This window comes from Gigantopelta aegis, chromosome 8, assembly GCF_016097555.1.
Source record: "Gigantopelta aegis isolate Gae_Host chromosome 8, Gae_host_genome, whole genome shotgun sequence".
Taxonomy (NCBI): domain Eukaryota; kingdom Metazoa; phylum Mollusca; class Gastropoda; order Neomphalida; family Peltospiridae; genus Gigantopelta; species Gigantopelta aegis.
In genome coordinates, this window is record NC_054706.1 from 75,375,630 (window position 1) to 75,396,964 (window position 21,335).

At 38.6% G+C, this 21,335-nt stretch overlaps 1 protein-coding gene across 4 annotated transcripts in view; it reads right to left on the bottom strand.

The window, feature by feature from the left end:
- Window positions 1–21,335, bottom strand: part of LOC121380211 (trinucleotide repeat-containing gene 18 protein-like) — a 110,246-nt gene that overhangs the window by 6,358 nt on the left and 82,553 nt on the right. For all 4 annotated transcript variants that reach the window (XM_041509029.1, XM_041509027.1, XM_041509028.1 and 1 more), the window contains exons 16-31: window positions 20,369–20,450; window positions 19,825–19,933; window positions 13,463–13,555; window positions 13,177–13,251; window positions 11,907–12,017; window positions 11,524–11,649; window positions 10,945–11,049; window positions 10,341–10,456; window positions 9,517–9,822; window positions 8,674–8,779; window positions 7,933–8,047; window positions 4,357–4,432; window positions 3,277–3,385; window positions 2,828–2,944; window positions 1,457–2,128; window positions 14–135 (exon numbers count right to left, since the gene is read on the bottom strand). In XM_041509029.1, coding sequence (XP_041364963.1) covers window positions 14–135; window positions 1,457–2,128; window positions 2,828–2,944; window positions 3,277–3,385; window positions 4,357–4,432; window positions 7,933–8,047; window positions 8,674–8,779; window positions 9,517–9,822; window positions 10,341–10,456; window positions 10,945–11,049; window positions 11,524–11,649; window positions 11,907–12,017; window positions 13,177–13,251; window positions 13,463–13,555; window positions 19,825–19,933; window positions 20,369–20,450 — 2,440 coding nt within the window. The remainder of the gene's footprint in view (window positions 1–13; window positions 136–1,456; window positions 2,129–2,827; window positions 2,945–3,276; window positions 3,386–4,356; window positions 4,433–7,932; window positions 8,048–8,673; window positions 8,780–9,516; window positions 9,823–10,340; window positions 10,457–10,944; window positions 11,050–11,523; window positions 11,650–11,906; window positions 12,018–13,176; window positions 13,252–13,462; window positions 13,556–19,824; window positions 19,934–20,368; window positions 20,451–21,335) is intronic.

The window sequence follows — 21,335 nt, forward strand, 5'->3', positions numbered from 1 at the left end:
CAATACCACTTACCGATATTCGTTCCTTTCCTCTGGCGATGGACTTGAAGAACTCTTTCCTGGCTTTACCCTTCATGCCTGGCCTCTTGGTACTTTTACCAGCCCACCTCCATAATTTCTTGGCTGGGACAAAGTCTGAAAATGTTTCCACATATAATATATTATATCTATCTAACTACTTACGCAACACCAACATCATAAAACCCTTCAAGGGGAGCACACTTCTATAAGGAACATTCACAGATATGAAAGAATGCTTTCCCCAAAAAGCTAAATATATCTTTGTGACTATGTTAATTGAGAATCTGTCTCTGGTATTTGGTTTTTAAATATCAAATGAAGTTGTCCGTCTGTATTTGTCACTTTCTGTTTGACAGTGCAAAGGAAGCCAACTGTTATTAAGATTAAAAAATACACAACAGCTGTCAGAAGGTATAACAGTTGTGATATGTGCCTACAACAAACGCTAATAGAGACTGACAGGTACGAGGCTGAAAGGAACACACGAGTAAAACACCTGCCGTAATTGGAAAGGCAAAGACTGGAAATCAAAGGACAGAAAAATGTACACGAGGCAGAACGCCAGATAAAACAGTACGAAGATGTAGAAATATATACTGTTTAAACCTATTATTCATATAATTAATGAATTAACTACTATTAGTCTTTGCAGGGTTTTGTTAACTCCAGCTATTACAGTTCATATCCATAGGAATAATATCTGAAGTAGGGGACACAGTCATTAGTGGAGGACACAGTCACTAGTGGAGGACACAGTCACTAGTGGTAACACAGTCACTAGTGGAGGACACAGTCACTAGTGGGAACACAGTCACTAGTGGAGGACACAGTCACTAGTGGGAACACAGTCACTAGTGGGGGACAGTCACTAGTAGGAAAACAGTCACTAGTGGGAACACAGTCACTAGTGGAGGACACAGTTACTAGTGGGAACACAGTCACTAGTGGGAACACAATCACTAGTGGAGGACAGTTACTAGTGGAGGACACAGTCACTAGTGGAGTCACTAGTGGAGGGCACAGTCACTAGTGGGAACACAGTCACTAGTGGGGACACAGTCACTAGTGGGGGACACAGTCACTAGTGGGAACACAGTCACTAGTGGAAACACAGTCACTAGTGGGGGACACAGTCACTAGTGGGGACAGAGTCACTAGTGGGGGACACAGTCACTAGTGGGAGAATCAGTGGAGTCACAAGCCAGATTTTATCTTTATTATCTTTATGTATATAGAATAGGACAAGACAAACCCCGTAAATTTCTGTCCACAAGTGGTGGGAGGGGTCGACGCCTCCACCATCTCCTGGCTCTTACGGCCTGCAGTAAATAGATTATTTTACTACATTAATGACATTGCCAATGTCATCGAAACATAACTTACTTAACATTACTCTAAAAACAAAATATCACATTGAAAGAAAAAGTTTTCTTACTTTTATACTTCTCAATGGAAGACATTCTTCTTCTCTTTGGCACCTCAGCAGCGGGTTTCTGTTTGTCTGAATCTTGTTTGCTCTTTTCCTCATCGTCATTGTTAACACTTTCATTGCTACTCTCACTAGACTCGTCTGAACTCATTACGTCGTCATCATCATCATCATCATCGTCATCATCATCATCATCTTCTTCATCATCATCATCAGAATTATCACTGTCGTTGGAATGATGCGTGAACTCATTCAGTTTGAGGACCGATGGACGCAGAAACGGGTTGGACTTCCGGTCTGGTTTCGCGCCATTAGATAAAGACGAGAGCTCGGAGGTATGTGTTTTTTCAGTCTTGTTAAACACTCCAGCAGCCCCGTTCTCTTTACCCGCGTGTTTCGATCGCGGGACGGGGCTCAACGTGAAGGGCACGTTTTTGCTGGGTCTGCTGGGTTTGGACGGCTTCATTCCTTCTGATTTGAAGACATCTTGGTCGTCTGTGTCTTCTTCTATGACGTCATCGAATTCGCTGGACGCGCCGTCGTGAGTTCGTTTCTTGGATTTGAAGCCGTCGTCACTGAGAGAAAACAAGCCGTCGCTAGACTTTCTAAAGTCACTGTCACCCGAGGTCGTTCTTCGTCGACGCTTACTCAGATGCAGCAATGGATTGGGGTCATATGCTATAAACAGAAATAGAATGTGATGGTGATAAATACACAAACATACACATAGGGACTACCTATATTCTTGTACAGCTATTAACTAGCTCAAACACTATTACTACTACTGCTAGTGTTATAGCTTGTACTACTACTACTAGAACTACTACTACTACTATTACTACTACCACCACCACTAATGCTACTATACTGCTACTGTTACTACTACTACTACGACTACTACCACCAATTCCACTACAACCAGTACTACTTACTAACTTACTACTACTACCACTACTACTATTTCTACTACTACCTCCACCACTACTACTACTACTACTACCACCAATATTACTACTACTACTACTATTCTTATTACCACTTCTCTACTATAATACTAGTACTCATACTACTCTACTACTTCTATAACCACTACTAACTACTATTACTTCTACAACTATTATTATTACTATCACTACTACTACCACCACTACTACTACTACTATTACTACTACCACTATTACTAACTACTACTACTACTACTACTACTCTACTACTTCTTCTATTACTACTACTACTACTACCACTACTACTAAACACAACAACAATAGCAATAATAATAAGAATTACACTTACCACAACTAAATAGCTACAATAACCACTACAACTTCTATCACAACAAGTACCGGGTACTAATTTATACCTGCTACTGCTACTTACACACAAGAGGGAAATCTTCTGGTAGAAGTCGAATATGGTCAATAGGTATTCTCCCAGAATCCCCGTCATCGAACTCCACGTTCACGGAATACTTGCTGCTGTGTGGATTTGGACTTGCTGTGAAAACGAAAATTTTGTTACATGTAATTCTTGCGCGTAAATTAACTGTTTATAGCCATATATAAACACTTAATTAAATATTTCTTAAAAACAAAAAAGTATTCAAGAAAATAATTAAATTAAGTACATTTAGCTTTCTTGATCAGAAAAAGAAACACATAGCCAATAAAAGAAAAAGGTAACAAAATAACCCACGCAAAAAGGCAAACGAAAAACGAACACAAAAAATCCTGCAACAAAACACGTACAACTAATGGTATACATTATTAAAATAATATAACAATTGACCTGTGTTTAAAATGGGTTAACTTGTGTATCACATGACTTACTCTTAGCAACAGTCCCTGGATACAGACAGCTGAACTGCTGACTCCAGTAGGCACAGATTCGAGTTCCCTCGGGCAGACCCCGGCCAGAGTCCGGCTTCACGTCCACTATCTGAAACGAAGAAGACACTGAACAGTGAACATACTAGGGTTAATGACCATCAACGATATCACTAGGAATTGTGCTGCTGACTAGTGATAGAGACTCTCATAACCAAAACCAAATCTAAATGACAAAACCGTTATTCACGAGCAAGACCGTATCTCTGCACAATACAGTCGAAAGGACATCCGGCAGAAAAGAGCTTGATTCCATGAATCTAGTGCCTCGTCTATAGAAGGACAGCCACTCTCGAGGAGATAATTTACTGGACAATACAAGACAAGAGGATTGCCACTCTCAGACTAGTTTACTAAATCAGACCTAGCACAACACAGAGCTCACTGGAATACAAATATATCTATGATGGCATGCACTCATGACTCACCGTCAAAACAGTTACAATACCACGTGTTCGCGAAAGGTGAGAATACCCCGCCACACCAGTGGCACCCACCAAGAGTACTTTATTACAGTTAGACCAAATGCTATTGACATTTTAATATTAAACTGTGGCAGGATTTAACAAATGTTTTATTTGTCAACGCAATCTTTGAACTCACAGGTCTCCTGCTGACAAAGATAAAGATGTACTGTTTTGGGTGAATGTTGGACAAAGTACCTAACAATGATTCATGGGAGCTGTCATGTCTTGTACTGAGATACTATTTTAAACGCATTCATGGTTTTGTCATTGAGATGCACATGTAAGCCACGGACACATCTAACTGGAAGATGTTTACTAATCACCATAATCCTATAAACTTAAATCCGATAACAAAGTCTTGCAGCCTTTTTTCTTCGATTCTCAATCAGTCATCGTGGTTCTGGTGGAAATATTAATTTCCACAATTATGGATATCAGTTAGCAAATGTACAGGTAAACAGTAGTAGCATTGATCCTAGAATCCTAGATTGATCCTAGGAGTACAACATCAAATGCTATTATTTTTTTTAAATGAAAGTTAAAATAGTTATCTTACCACATCCTTCAAAATTTCTTCCTGTGAAAAGATGTAAGGTCTGTGACCACGAGAATTATTCACCACAACACCATACCTGTAAAATAAACCACACAGTCTAGTATACAGACCAACAAACCTGCAGATAAAACAGTCTAGTACATAGTGGACATGGTATCAAGGATTGTCTGTTAATTCTTTTACGTCCATCGGGGTATGAAAAAAAAATCATCTGCAAACTGTGTGAATCAGCGAAGACGTTCTCACATAAGTTTGTGGATGATTTTTTTTTTCATACCCAGATGAACGTAAAAGAAATACCAGACAATACTTATAATTAAATTTGAATCATACTTGCTAATAACACTAAAACTTCATACTTTATTTTGAATTATATTTGGTCCATAAACAATAATGCTCAATAAGACAACTTGCCCATATAAAATGACGTCATCAGATATAACTTTCCCTGACGACGTAATTTTTAGATCCATCGAGAAATGAACAAACTCCTGTTGCTACGTCTGGACCAATGGGATGGCGTTATGTTGTAATGAATGTAAAATAATTTGTATTACTACATATTATAGTTAAAGTTTGTTTTGTTTAATGACACCATTAAATTAATGTATTAACCATCGGCTATTGGATATGAAATATTTGATAATTCTGACATATAATCATAAACCCGCTACATTTTTCCATTAGCAGCCCGGTATGTTTTATATTTGCCATCCCACAGACAGGATAGCAAGAGGATAAGAAACACATTAGATAGACAGACACTGATAACCTCTATAGTTATAATTTTAGTCATTCAACAGTCTCAGTTAGTCAACAACATCTTAACAATCAGCAATCTCCAGACAGTCTCTTTAACTCATAGACGCTGGGGGGGGGGGGGGGGGGTGTATAGTCTAGGCAGAAACCGGCGGGGGAGGGACTTATACCCCTAAATATATTCAAAAGCCCTTACGAATGCCAAACATTGATTGGGGTGCCGTTTTCACTAATTAATCACTGTGCTCTTTTGCCATTGGTCCAACCCTTAAAGGTTATTGGATCGCTTCTGCTAGGCAAAACAATTCTCAATATTAGCGACATTTTCATGTCTTGAACTATACAATCGACCAATCAATGAAAACACAACAAGCGTGTGGATGTCCGCCATAGTTTGAAGCACGTCTAAAGTGGGTTCAAAACGCTAGGTAGCAGAATGATTGTATCTATGCAGACACTTCAGCTTTCGCTGATTGGGCGAACGTTTCATTAACACTCCATTAGTGTTACTGTAGTGGTCACTTGACAATCAGCCAGCTTCGTACTTATATACATGTAGTTTGTAACTCGGTAGTTCGTGACCGTGAATAATTATGACCTTTTGCAACCCGACGAATACGGTTAACATTACGATTTCTTCATAGGTCATCGAAACAAAACTACCGTACATTTTGCAGCAGGACAATTACAGATATGTTTATGAGTGTTCCATCAACATGGATTGTTATATATTAAAGGGACATTCCCGAATTTGTTGCAGTTTTTAAGATATTATCGACTAACAGAGACTTTTTAACGACAGTAATTATATATCAAATATATTTGTCTGCATTAGTGGCCGTATGTTAAACGTGTTTCTGATCGTTCTAGGTTAAATTTCATTTTATTTCCTAAAATAAAAAAAATTCTTACGTACGAAATTATTTGAAGACAAAATCCAGTTTGGGCTTCTTACAAATATTAAGACGACCAGAAACACATTGAATATACAGACATTGATATTCTAAACATGAAAATATATGTAATCTGTAAGTTTAATCGTAAAAATATTTTATTAGTCGGAAATATCCCTTTAACTCTTTAAATTTTAATGGTATAAATTTGGAGCTACTAAGACGGTAAGACAAACAGGGAAGGTGGATCCATTGGGGGTGGGGAAGGCAGGGGTTTAGTCCCATAAATAATAACACTGCCATTTTCTATTATGTCTGTTTATATACATTTTATTTACCTAAAACGTAATTATTGTGTACTAGATATACTATATGTATGCATTTATGATATATTTCCGGTTCTATTAATGATAAAAAGATACAGTTTGTTCAAGTAATGTATAATCTTATAAACAAAATTATTTTGTAAATCACTATATAATGTATACGAGTTACGATTGCTATACATTTTCAGGGATGCCCTTTTTTAGGAGTGAGTTTATGTGCCCTTTGTATTAAACATGGTCCCCCCCATATCAAATGCATTCTTAGATCTGCCCACGACAGGAAACCTCTAATCTGTAATCCTATTAAACTAGGAACCCACCCGGGCCAACTCGAGTGGCAGGTTTCCCCTTGTGGCTGTATATCCAAGTCAAGTGGTAAATGTGTTCTCAGATCTGTGATACTCCAGCGATATATAACCATGTGTTGATTGCGTCGTTAAATAAAATAGTTCTATTTTTCTGTGCTGTGATAAATGCAGTAAGGTTGATTGTTATGGACATTATAATAAAACAAATATTTTCTTCATTTCTAAAATAGTTATATTGTTAGAAAAAATAAATAAGGTATTTTGAGTATTTATGTACGATTGTGGTGATAGGAAAATTGAAGTGTGGTGAAAATGTCCAGAAAATATTCCACATGCACTCACATACCTTGTAACTTTAACATATTGTCTATGGAAAAGGTTTATCATTTCAATTTCAGTACAAAATAGCATTAATCATGTCAATGACAAGAAATAATATATAACTAGCGAGGATGAATAACGAATAGGCAGGCGCGGATCCAGTGGGTTCAAGGGAGCCTGGACCGCTTCCCGCACATGACAAAAAAGTATTTTCCCCACTTATTTTATTGTGCATTCGCAGCTAATATACAACTTCCATTTAAGTAGTTGCATGTAACCCCACTGCAAAAAATCCTAGATCCGCGCCTGATTGCGGAGAGATCCCCCCCCCCCCACCCCTTCGGAGAACTATAAAAACGTTCCCCCATTTTTCAGCTTAAAAGTACCTTTTTGTTTAACTAGATCAGACCCTACATTGCACTGCTGTGGTTCTTTCTTTTTAAAAAAAAGTTTGTTTTAAAAGTTTGTTTGTTTTTATTTAACGACGCCGCTAGAGCACATTGATTTTTTATCTTATCATCGGCTATTGGACGTCAAACATATGGTCATTCTGACACTGTTTTTAGAGGAAACCCGCTGTCGCCACATAGGCTACTCTTTTTACGACAGGCAGCAAGGGATCTTTTATTTGCGCTTCCCACAGGCAGGATAGCACAAACCATGGCCTTTGTTGAACCAGTTATGGATCACTGGTCGGTGCAAGTGGTTTACACCTACCCATTGAGCCTTGAGGAGCACTCACTCAGGGTTTGGAGTCGGTATCTGGATTAAAAATCCCATGCCTCGACTGGAATCAGAACCCAGTACCTACCAGCCTGTAGACCGATGGCCAAACCACGACGCCACCGAGGCCGGTATTCTTTCTTTAATGTCGCTTGTATAACCAGTTACTTTAGTTTATGCACGACCCTGTAAAAATCAACCACCTCCTGCACACATTCAAAAGCCCCTAACAAGTACTTCACTTACACGTCTGGCGGATGGATGGCCCTGACTGCTCCCTCATAGAAGAGTCCGTCCTGTAACATGAGGACCCGCAGTCCGTCCTTCAGTTCGTCCGTGCAGATCACACACGACCGGGGCTCTGTGGACACAACACAAAACAATGATTCACCTTAGTGTTATCATTTTCATTGTTTGATTTTAGTATTATTTCAACACTGAGTGTTAAAGTGTACACACCTCAAGAGGTGTTTTAGTTTAATATTATTTGAACACCGAGATATAAAAGGTTAACCAAGTTTTACACACCTTGGTGTTTGAGTTTAATAATATTTGAACACTGAGATATAAAGAGTTAAGTTTTACATACGTTGATGTTTGAGTATACTATAATTTGAATACTGAACATGTTTGAGTTCAATATTATTTGAACACTAATATGTAAAGTGTTAAAACTACACTCGCCTTATTGTTTGGGTGTACAATTTGAACAATGGGATGTAAAGGGTTAAGTTTTACAAACCTTAGTGTTTGAGTTTAATATAAGTTGAACACTGGGATGTAAGGGGTTAAGTTTTACACACCTTAGTGTTTGAGTTTAATATAAGTTGAAAACTGGGATGTAAAGGGTTAAGTTTTACAAACCTTAGTGTTTGAGTTTAATATAAGTTGAACACTGGGATGTAAGGGGTTAAGTTTTTACACACCTTGGTGTTTGAGTTTAATATAATTTGAACACTGAGATGTAAAGGGTTAAGTTTTACACACCTTGGTGTTTCAGTTTGATGAGAGGTAAGTCATCGCCGTCACTGTCTGATCCGGAAATCTTTCGAGACTTTTTCGACTTCTCGGACTTCACTGGACCACGTGACATCTGGAAAATAAACCAATCACCGTGAGCAGGGCTCATTTGAAATTATTGAAATTCTACTAGTAACAGAACTCGTGTATACAATGGCCAATGTATGCAAATATGAAGGTGACTTTTTGTACGTTATGTGGAGAGTACTTGCAGATAAATGTACTACTGGTTCATGACAGTCAAAACAGTTAATACAGATATGCAGCAAAGACATTAAAACTACATTGCTAGTTTAAATTTGCCTCCAACACATTTTATTACAAAAGTAAATGATGTCATATATAGAATGTAACCTGTGAAGAAAACTGATTTGAATTCAAACAATATTAAAGGGACTGTCCTGAGTTTGTTGCAAGGTTACAAACATTAACACACGACCACAAACACACTGGTATTCTAAACAAGAAAATATCTTTAATATGTAATTTTAGTAGCCAAAAAGGCTAATTAGTCGGAAACAGCTCACGATTATTTTATTTTGTTTAACGACACCACTAGAGCACATTGATTTATTAATCATCGGCTACTGGATGTCAAACATTTGATAATTGTAACACAGTCATAGAGATGGAATCCACTACATTTTTCCATTAGTAGCAAGGGATCTTTTATATGCACCATCCCAGAGACAGGATAACACATACCACGAACTTTGATATTCCAGTCGTGGTGCATCTCACAAATACAGCAAACTCAGGATAGTTCCTTTAACATCAGACTCAATTTAACAAGATTACCATCAGACTTACATTTCGCTTGTCTTCGCTGAAGGCCGACTTTCTGCTGAAGGACTTGTTGTACTTCTTCTTCACCTTCTGAGTCAGTTCGTGTAGACTCTTCGCCTTCTGGACCTTGGCGCGGTCCTTGTCTCTCTGAGTCTCCACTTTGGGCGAGATGGGCGGGCTGGACAGCTTGAATTCAGGGGGTTTCTGTTTGTCCCAGGGCGTGTTGGGGGAGGGTTGGGGGCTCGGTTCACTCAGAAAGATCCGTTCACTACGTCGGCGACACCACTGCTCGTCCAGAAATATCGGCTTCAGCTGCGTCTGGCCGTCCAGCTAAATCACGCGAATTATAGATAAAAACGGTATTGACAATGGTTCTTGTTTTCATTATACCTTGACATATGAAGAACAGATGAATTCACAAGTATCTATTTATTTAAGGTTAGGTATCCGTTATACATCTGTGACGTTTTACACTAATATTTGTAGGTTGCCTTCCTATGTGTACAGTTTGAGTCTAATCTAGATTACATACGTCTAAGAACAGTTTTCTTTTCAGTTTCAACTTTAATAACATAAGTTTTAATTTGTAAATACGTCCTGTCTAGTTATAAAGACATAAACATACGCACGCACACACATACTCTCACTAACTCTTAACTAACTCACTCACTCACTCTCTCTCACTCTCTCTCTCTCTCTCTCTCTCTCTCTCTCTCTCTCTCTCTCTCTCTCTCTCTCTCTCTCTCTCTCTCTCTCTCTCTCTCTCTCTCTCTCTCTCTCTCTCCAAAATTGTGTTTAGTCTGCACTTAGTACAGGGGGTTTAGACTACTGTTATTACGTCTGCCTACCTTTATTTCTCTCTGCTCCATCTGCGAGTCCTGACTGTGTTTCCTCTGCCGCGATCTCTCCAGTTCTGACAAACACAACAAACCGAGATTCTTCGACTTCTTCGCCACGATCGTCTCTGAAACACAAACAAAAACATGGTTTCACGTTAGATGACTTTAAAGAAGCAAGGACACACTGGTAACAAACACAGAAAAACATATGCTTAAAATAATACAGTGAAACCCCTCAGAACGGACCATCTATAAACCAGAATTCCCTCAAAACCAGACATTTTCATTGGTCCCTTTTAAATATCAGTACAGAATACAACCTCTCTAAACCGGATACTCGTTAAAACTGGACTTTTAACCTCGTCCCGTGAGTGTCAGGTTTTAGAAAGGTATAACTGTATATATTGAAAATATTCACTTATTTTTCATACATTATATATTAAAATATCAATTGTAATATAGACATTTGTTTACCTGACTAATTATAAATAAACCACCATATACAAATATGACCCAAGCAACATAATTATTATCTGTGTACTATGGAGGTACTAAAAGACAATTTTGTAATTCTCACATCTGCCAGTAATGTAAAAATAATATCTCTACTCACCAGTTCCTCCCCCTGTTGTTATCTGAGCACACTTTTTAGGGCGTCCCGGTTTTCGTTTTGTGTTTGTTGAATTGATGTTATTGTCGCTGGTCTCCGTGTCAGAATCTGAAACACAGTCAATCATGTTGTAACCGTTTAATTAAATCGTCATTATTGATTATAAAAACATTATTTTGTTCAACAATTTTATCATATTTAGCTATCAAATTAAACATCTATGAGTCATGAATAGTGAATTCTAATCATCAGTTGGTCGTCACACTAATTATTTTATCAATCAGATGTTGTACTAAATTTAGCCAAATTGGCACATTTTGCTATGCTAAGACGCTAGTTACAGCTGTGACTGTACGTCTATACGTATATTCGTCACAATGGTACATCGTTAGGTATTGTTTTCAGCGGTTATTTTTAGTGTGCTTCCATTAGAAAAGTATTCAAGTACACCTGCTGAAAGCCACACATCTTTATGTATTTTCTTCCGTCCACTTACTTATTCACTGGTTACTCATTGTCCATAGCGTGTATTTTTATTGTAGTTTTTGTATTGCTGAAATATGTCTTATGTAATAAACAGACCTTCTTCCACTTTTCGATTCTTTTTCTTCAAGTTGGCTGCTGTCAGTGCTGACGTGGCGAACTTTGCCAACAAACCGAGACCCGACTCCAGGGCTGACGGCGACACCGTCGTGTTGATTTGGGAAACTGCAACAAAAAAAACACATCAGAAGATTAACTGATTGTTGTTGTCCTGCTATTTCAAATGGAGAAACTTGTTACAGCAAAAAAAACCCCAAAACCCCTAAAACATTCCTGGTTTTCCATTGCATTTATTTTGTATTTATAGCATAGCTTGTTGTCAAAAGTAAAAATTTATAATTATAATAGAATTTGCTTGTAATAATAGAAAACGTAGATAGAAAAAAGGTGAAGGGAACTGCGGGCAGACGATGAGAACTCACCAAAACTGGATCCCACTGGGATGTGGCCTTCCTTCAGTAAGTTCTTTGGTCGTTTTTGTTCTACATCTTCACCCAGAGAGTTTTCCAAGTTCGCAAACAGGTTACCCATGTCTACAAGTTAAAACAAAACAATAACGATATCTACCAGCTAAAACTAAATATTAACCATGTTTACAAGTTAATGCAAAACATTAACGATATCTACCAGTTAAAACTAAATATTAATCATGTTTACAAGTTCATGCAAAACATTGATCATGTATAAAACGAAACATTAACCACATCTACAAGCTAACCCAAAATATTAATTTTAATTTTAAACAAAATATTAACCATAACTATAAATAGTGGAGAGGATGTGTGCATTTTATTACAATTTGTTTAAGTTTTTGGTTTCTTATGATTCAGTATACATTTTTTGGAAGATTCATACTTCAGGTTTTAAAATGTGACATACTGCTGTTTACATGACTGTCTGAATTGAGTAAACATCGTAAAAAGAGTAAACACATAACACGTAGTGTTTGACATATCACGTAGTATTTGACAACTGTACAGCTGCTTCTTTTTGACACAGCTTGTTAATTACAAAACGTTAGTGCTGGATCCCTAACAAAATTATAAAACAACAAAATAAGTAAATTAACATACTAACTTTTGACGTGAGCATGCTGATTGATATACGATGCCATTACGGTCATCTAAACATTATTATTTCATTCCAACATAATAATACGGGTATACTCAACAAAAATAATTAAGTACCAGTATATATATTTAGGATTTTCCTTTAAATATGGTGACAATATACACATGGCTTCTTTCGTTTTAAGGTGTTGACGTTTATCACATGTTCTTAACTGTAATGATTTAAACAATTTAGAACGAACAAAACAAAATAACAAGTATCGTTACGAACCACGTGTAACGAATCTTATCTGCGTGCGCAGTTTGGCAATTTTCATAAAAGCACGAAAACCCCGCTGTGAACAAAGTTTTTGGGTGTATCATGGATCAATGTTTACTAAAATAATGTCTGTAAGACGTCTGTGGTCAAAACATGCTAAAATACTATGACACTAACAAGAATTTCCAAAACGTCTACTGTCCCTTAATTAATTTGATTGAGTATATACCATCCCAGCACTGATTGTGAACTAGTATATTCACGTAGACGAGCAATGCAAGGGGAACAAAACATATAGGTAAGTGTAAACGATTCTCTAAAATCTAAATTAAAAACAAACAGCAAAATACTGACTATTTTTACCTGAACTAGTTTGCGACTTATTCACTGTCTTGGTAAACGTGCTGGACTTTTTGCTGAGAAACGGTTTGAACTTTCCTGAAAGGCAAAACATATTAATGTCACAAAATAATACATAGCTGTATTCAATCGATATTCTAAACAATGACCAGTCGTGGGTCATCCATCCATCCGTCCAATATTCATTAATTCCTTTATTCAGTCCGTCCGTCCTTCCATTCGTCCGTCCATCCATGAGGTAAATGAACTAATACTGTAAGCAGGTAGTGTGTAAAAGTGTAAGATTTACCTTTAGCTATGTTGGCACCTGGAGGTTTGAACAATTTGCGTTCACTGAATAGTGTCCCCGGGGTGTGCTTGTCGTCTGTGTTGGTCTTTTTCACTAAAAACAAATTAAAACAATCATTTAATTTACGGTTACATGGTGTCGGACAGATGGTTACAAATCTGCCGTCACTCCATTGGTTACTCTTTTCGATTATCAAAAATGGGTATTTTATTTGCATAATCCCATAGATAGGAGAGTACATACCACCACCTCTGTTACATCAGCTATTGAGCTGTGGATGAAACGAGAAACAGACCAAAGGCCTCACTAAAAGGGATCGATCCTAAACCGATCCTAGACTGATCACACATCAGTCGAGCGCTTTATCACTGTTTTCTCCAGGGAGTGGGTGCAACTTTAAACATGGGACGTACAATATTCAGGGATGGGTGCAATGTTTAAAAAGGTACCTGCAATATTCAAAAGTAAATCAACATGCATGATATAATATGGCAATGCTCCCTCAAAACACCAAGCCGACGATGATATTACATGCTCCCCCCCCCCCCCCCCCCATTAAACACAAATACATCCATTATATACATTTGCAGCATACTGTATTTTTGGGAATACTTCCAAATTCGAAGGGAGTAAGAGCGCATCCCAGCACACGCACACACACACACGCACACGCACACACACGCGCAAACACACACACACACACACACACACAAACACACACACACACACACACACACACACGCGCGCGCGCACACACACACACACGCACACACATCACCAGGGTTAGCGCCTCAAACTTGTATTCATAAAAACATTCTCGATTTCAATAAAAAAACCCATTTATAGATAGCCTGAGTTTTATTAAATTCAGAAAACAATAGGTGCGTGCATACACGTTTGGTTGAGGGGATTTCGAGGAGGGTATCATGCCAATTTCACTGCTCTGTAACGCAATATGCGAAGGTCGCGGTAAGGTCACGCTTTGTGATCGAGTTTTGAACTCACAATAATGAGTGACAACTGGTTGTAAATTATCGCCTGGTTTCACTAATTACTCGTTTTGAGCTGTAGCCAGACCGAGCACCTGTCGCCGGGGTGTCACGGGGTGGGCGGTGACTCGAAACAACAGCGGGCTTTAGTTTGTCAAACACAACCCATCAAACGTGTGGCGATTTTAATTTCGACATATCCGTCATCAATGTCGAGACATCCGTTGTCAGTGTCCTTTTCATATGAGCACGCCGGTAGTTGGTGGCCGGGTAATGAATTTTGAAATTCAAACCGAAGCGTGTTACACATGATGACAATTAGAAATGAATAATTTATCAAACACAAATAATAGTACATTCGGCTTACTGACAGCGATCTACAGACAATCGGATATTTCGCAAGTTTGAAAACAAACCATGTCAAAATGACAGATACTCATTAATCACAACTCGGCCACGCTAGTAATTTTAATAGTACATATAACATATAACGTCCAATGGTTATTTGCCGGTGTGATCTCAAACAAAGAGATGCTGAATAAATAGCCACAGTTCAAATTACTTTTAGTTAAATTACTAAATGCGAATGGAGCAAAAATTTTAATAATGTTAAATTAAATTAACCACAGTTAGCTTTTTTGTTCAGTTTTGTTTAGAGAAAAGAGCAATAACTTCTAAACTGCTGTGAATATTTGATGCTCAGTTAAAACTAGGAATCCGACCATTTATGTTATACGAATGAACAAAGTATATCTTTTATCTCTGGTATGACAGGAATTAACACGTCATCATATGGATACTGATGAGCACTCGCGGTCGGATGAACAGAGTATATCTTTTATCTCGGGTATGACAGGAAAGAACACGTCATCATATGGATACTGATGAGCACTCGCGGTCGGATGATTAACGCGGTTTGCTTTTTAAAAAGTTTATTTAGCAATGTTTTTTCTTTGCGTCTAACTTTAAATGAATGCGATTCTTGTAGGTCTTGCCATAATATTTGCAATACTGGACAGAACATGGTGCAGTGGGTTCAAATCGTACCAAATGACACTTCATGTCTTCTAAGCCTCCGTTATTTCTTCAAATATTCTGTCCCAGTTCATGCACATATTATCTACCTTATCATTCAACTGTTCTAATTCTGATGATATTTTCGTGTATATATTTTTCATTGGCGGCCTGACCCCACTACTAGCGATATTTGCTGCCGTGTTGCCAGTCATATCTATAGTCGAGAACTGAGCAGTACTGCAAACAGTATTAAAATGTGACATTCCTGACTGAATGTTCGTAATCTGTGCATCTCAAACATTGGGTGAGCCGGACGTAGTCCAGTGGTAAAGCGTTCGCTTGATGCGCGGTCAGTCCAGGATCGACCCCTGTCGGTGGACTCATTGGGCTATTTCTCGTTCCAGCCAGTGCTCCACAACTGGTGTAACAAAGGCCGTGGTATGTACTATCCTGTCTGTGGGATGGTGCATATAAACGATCCCTTGCTGCTAATCGAAAAGAGTAGCCCATGAAGTGGCGACAGCGGGTTTCCTCTCTCAATATCTGTGTGGCCCTTAACCATATGTCTGCAAACAGTATTAAAATGTGACGGCCTCGGTGGCGTCGTGGCAGGCCATCGGTCTACAGGCTGGTAGGTACTGGGTTCGGATCCCAGTCGAGGCATGGGATTTTTAATCCAGATACCGACTCCAAACCCTGAGTGAGTGCTCCGCAAGGCTCAATGGGTAGGTGTAAACCACTTGCACCGACCAGTTATCCATAACTAGTTCAACAAAGGCTATGGTTTGTGCTATCCTGTCTGTGGGAAGCGCAAATAAAAGATCCCTTGCTGCCTGTCGTAAAAAGAGTAGCCTATGTGGCGACAGCGGATTTCCTCTAAAACACAGTGTCAGAATGACCATATGTTTGACGTCCAATAGCCGATGATAAGATAAAAAATCAATGTGTTCCAGTGGCGTCGTTAAATAAAACAAACTTTACTTTACTTTGTGACACTCCTGATTGAAAGTTCGTATTCTGATAATTTTGATAACGTGATTTATGTCATAGTTATTACGTATGTCTATAATTACAAAATTATTTAGATCATATAATGTGTAATGCCATTTCGATTACGTTATCTGCAATGCCATTTTTTATGACATCATTTATAATGCAGTTTTGATAATTAATTGCCGTCAAATACAAAATAAACGGTTCTGGGATTACACAAAAGGAAAAAGCCTATATTAAGGCTTCTCCATACATTTTAGAAATACGGATATTTTTTACAAACAATATGACAAAACCATAAAAAATTAAAACATGACTAAGTAATTTAATGGCATCTTTTTAAATGTATTTTGTTTTAAAGTAATTTTTTTCCAAAGTTGTATTTATATTTTTTAACCTATTAAAATCTCAACTTTTATTTTAGTACAACACTGTCACGTCATTCTAACGACATATTTTCTATTCTCTGATGTCAAAATCGCTTGGACCTACTGAACTCTTGTTACTGAAATCATTACGTCTATTTCGCCGCCACTTCGCTCTTTTCTATAAATAGCCACAAAGCCTCGCGTGAACGGAAGCTGTATAAGACCGAGTCAGCTTTGTCGGTGACAAAAACGCAGACGACAAATGCAATAAGCCATTGGTCGTGCAGGTCGATGCCAATTAAAGGAGAACAAGGATGAACTGCATACCAATCAAGAGGAGAGGAGAACTGGTGCGCCGTAAGTAATGAAGGGATTCCCACGAAGAAGAGAATCTGCGCACAACAGACAAATGCTGTGGCATGAAGTGCACTCCGTTGTTTGGGGACAAGCACTGAAGAATTAAACCAGACAAGTAGTTGCTAATTTAATTCTGTTAATTTAGAATATATAATGTGTATTAATTTTCTCAATTCTCCATTTTTTTTATACCGAAAAGTGGGATGCTATTGCAATGGATTGTGCGAGACAATATAAAGAATATGAATATTGCGGATATAAGCATCAGCTAAAAACCGAGTCATGCTTGCTCAAATTACTATAGGAATTTCGAATAATTATGATGTGTGAATTAATGCACTGTTTATATCAGTTTTATTAGAAAGCCATAGCTTTGTTTTAGTGTAGGGGAAACTGAATTTACCCCATATACACCTATGTTCCAGCTGTAAAAAATAGTTTCTTTTGTTAAACGACACCACTAGAGCACATTGATTTATTAATCATCGGCTGTTCGATGTCAAACATTTGGTAATTTTGACATAGATAGTCTTGGAGAGAAAACACGCTACATTGTTCCATTAGTAGCAAGCGATCATGTATATGTATCATCCCATAGATAGGATAGTACATGCCACGGCGTTTGATATACCAATCGTGGTGCACTGGCTGGAGCGAGAAATAGCCCAATGGGCCCATCGACGGGAATCGATCCTAGACCGACCACGCTCGTATAACAGAACTAATTATTCAGTGTGACGTAAACACGCCTTGTCTAGTTATACACACAAGCACACGCACGCACTCTCTCTCTCTCTCTCTCTCTCTCTCTCTCTCTCTCTGTGCCGACACTTTCAAATACATTCCACGTCCTCCCCTCTCTCTGTGTCTCTGTCTCCCCCCCTCTCTCTCTCTGTGCCGACACTTTCAAATACATTCCACGTCCTCCCCCTCCCTCCCCCTCTGTCTGTCTCTCTCTCTCTGTCTGTCTGTCTGTCTCTCTCTCTCTCTCTCTCTCTCTCTCTCTCTCTCTCTCTCTCTCTCTCTCTCTCTCTCTCTCTCTCTCTCTCCACTGCCATACGAATATGATGCGTGTCCCACCCAATAATAAAAGCCTACACGTAATATACTGGCAGAGGAACATGACGTTTTGACAGCTGCAGTAGATAACCCAATTTGACCAGCATAAATCGCCCAGCGTGTAATTTCCCTAGCTGTCAGTTGTTCGGTCCGGTGTTATTACGCCATATAAATATACAGAGTTGTTCTGGTGAGGAGAAAATGAGAATACACGAAAAAACAACGATGTTAATATTTCATGTAGAATAATAATTAAAATGTATGCTTAGTTTGCACATACACGGAATTCTCATTAAACCATTTTTTTGTAGCCCAGTCAGATATTTTAAAATCGGTGACTCATCTACCCGCCTCGGTGGCGTAGTGGTTAAGCCACTAAAAGTTGGTAGGTACTGGGTTCGCAATTCGATACCGGCTCCCACCCACAGCGTGCTTAACGACTCGGTAGGATGTGTAAGACCACTACACCGACTTCTCTCTCACTAACCACTAACCCACTGCCCTGGACAGACAGCCCAGAGAGCTGAAGGGTGCGCCCAGGACAGTGTGCTTGAATCGTGATTGGATAGAAGCACACAAATAAGTATAAATGAACGAATAAATGTCCGTCACTCATAATGATATAGGCTTGGTTATTTAAAACGGGCACCATAAGCATTATAGGCCTACAGGCTCTCATTTTTATAGGGGGGGGGGGGGGGGGGCAGGCGGATTTTGCTCGAATTAAACAAAAGGAATCTGGATTACAACGTTTATTCATATTACCATTACTGCCAAATAGCTATATAGGGTTGCAAACGAATAGCCACACATTTTTACATGGATTACAACTAATATTGTGGGCAGATTTATGAAAATATATGGTGAAAAGTGTTCAGGCCAGCTCAAATGGCCTGAATGTTTCTATTGTTTTTGCCCGAATTTGAGGATTTTCTCCAGGACTGCCCCCCCCCCCCCCCTCCCTCCGTTTCGTACGCTTATGACCATAAGTCTACTTTATTAAACACACAATTCATACAAACCCGCCACCTGACTACCTATACAGAAAATGTACACAAAACCGTCAAGTGATTATGTACTGGATAATTGACTCGAAATTAATAGAAAACCATCACATGACTTTACCCTTTCTACAGACAAGTAATGCAAAACATCACGTGATTACAAACAACATACAAGAAATTAATAAGAAAAACAGCCACGCGAATACTTGCAATCAGCTGTATACTAACACAAAGCCTTCACGTGACTAAATACAATATATAGTAAAATAATACAAAACCACCACCTGACTACATACAACTTATTAAAAGTAATAGAAAACCCTCACGTGACACTACAGTAAATTAATGTAAAACCGTTGTGTGACTATATGCAATCTACAAGAAATGAATAAAAAACCGCCACGTGACTTCATAGTCTACAGGAAATTAATACAAAACCGTCACGTGACTTCAAACATCGTCCCGTCACGAAACGCCCAATACGATTAAAAAAACCCAGTCGTATAACACATCATAATTGAAATATGTCGCTGATGAAAGCAGACGTACAACCAAATTGAAACAATTATTCAAACCTGTTGCTGGCTTGTTGCTATGGAAACTGGGTCGTTTCTTAGTCATAGTGTTCGTTTTACTGCGCATTGCGGAAACTGCCTTCAGTTTGTCGCTTTTCGCTGGAGCAAGCTGAAACACGTAATTACTTACATAAATACATTGAAACCGTAACTACACATCATTACTTCAAAGTATACATAAACTATTAAAACCTCAATAAAATTGCTAATAATCAATATATTCATGAACATAATGAGAGAGAGAGAGAGAGAGAGAGAGAGAGAGAGAGAGAGAGAGAGAGAGAGAGAGAGAGAGAGAGAGAGAGAGAGAGGGAGAGAGAGAGGTAGGGAGGGAGGGAGGGAGGGAGGGAGAGGGAGAGGTGTGAGAGTCAGAGTCCTAGTTAATTTAGATACAATAGGATTCTAGAATCGGTTAAAGTGTACAGTCAATTTATGGAATTTTCACAACTGTTTTAGCCGAATACTAAGAATCGTGTGTGGGGCGTGTCATTATTTGGCCCATGTGGATGAACCGTTGTAATTGATAATAAGACGAAATACTAACACTTCTGAACATTCTGTCCACCAGTTCCTCTGCTAGCCGTTTCTTCTTATGGTGAGATTCCTTGGGACTCGTTTTCTGTGACCTGTAACACACGTTAATCACTGTGTAGAAATCTATAAACAGAGCACAATACGCGATTGTCTATGTCAAACTATGTTAACTATACGAGTGTCAGCAATTCGCAGCCGAAGATAACTTCTTCAGACAAAGATCCAACAAGAAAGCATGATTTAAAATACTTTTTATATATTTTATTAAAACGTACGATAGTGATTATTTGTGATTATCTGTAACGCTAAACAAGTTCAAGGTTCGTAGAGTTTGTATCTCACCATTTCTCAGTATTTCTCTATTACTACTTCAAATCAAGTTACATGGATTTAGTCTCCGGATGAAACATCATTTTATGACAAGCCCTGTAACGTTCATAATTCATGAAAGACAGTATGCTGTATTTAAAGTTCAAAAAACGTACTTACACCGACTTCTTTATCATAAATCGTTAACATACTTAATGGACAGACAACCAAATAGCTGGGTTGTATGTCCTTGACAGCGTATCTGAACCTTACAAGACTTACTATAAACTGAAATTAAACTTATTGTTCTTCCAGACAATTTTCCTGACAGTAGCGATTGGAAATGTGTACATTGGTTCTATTATTTGCCTAGAAGGTCCCTGGTTCACACCAGTCGAAATGTATGTATTCGTTACACATTTGGGGCGGGACGTAGCCCAGTGGTAAAGCGTTCGCTCGATGCACGGTCGGTCTAGGATCGATCCCCGTTGGTGGGCCCATTGGGCTATTTCTCGTTCCAGCCAGTGCACCACGACTGGCATATCAAAGGCCGTGGTATGTACTACCCTATCTGTGGGATGGTGCATATAAAAGATCCCTTGCCACTGATTGAAAAGGAGTAGCCCATGAAGTGGCGACAGCGGGTTTCCTCCCTCAATATCTGTGTG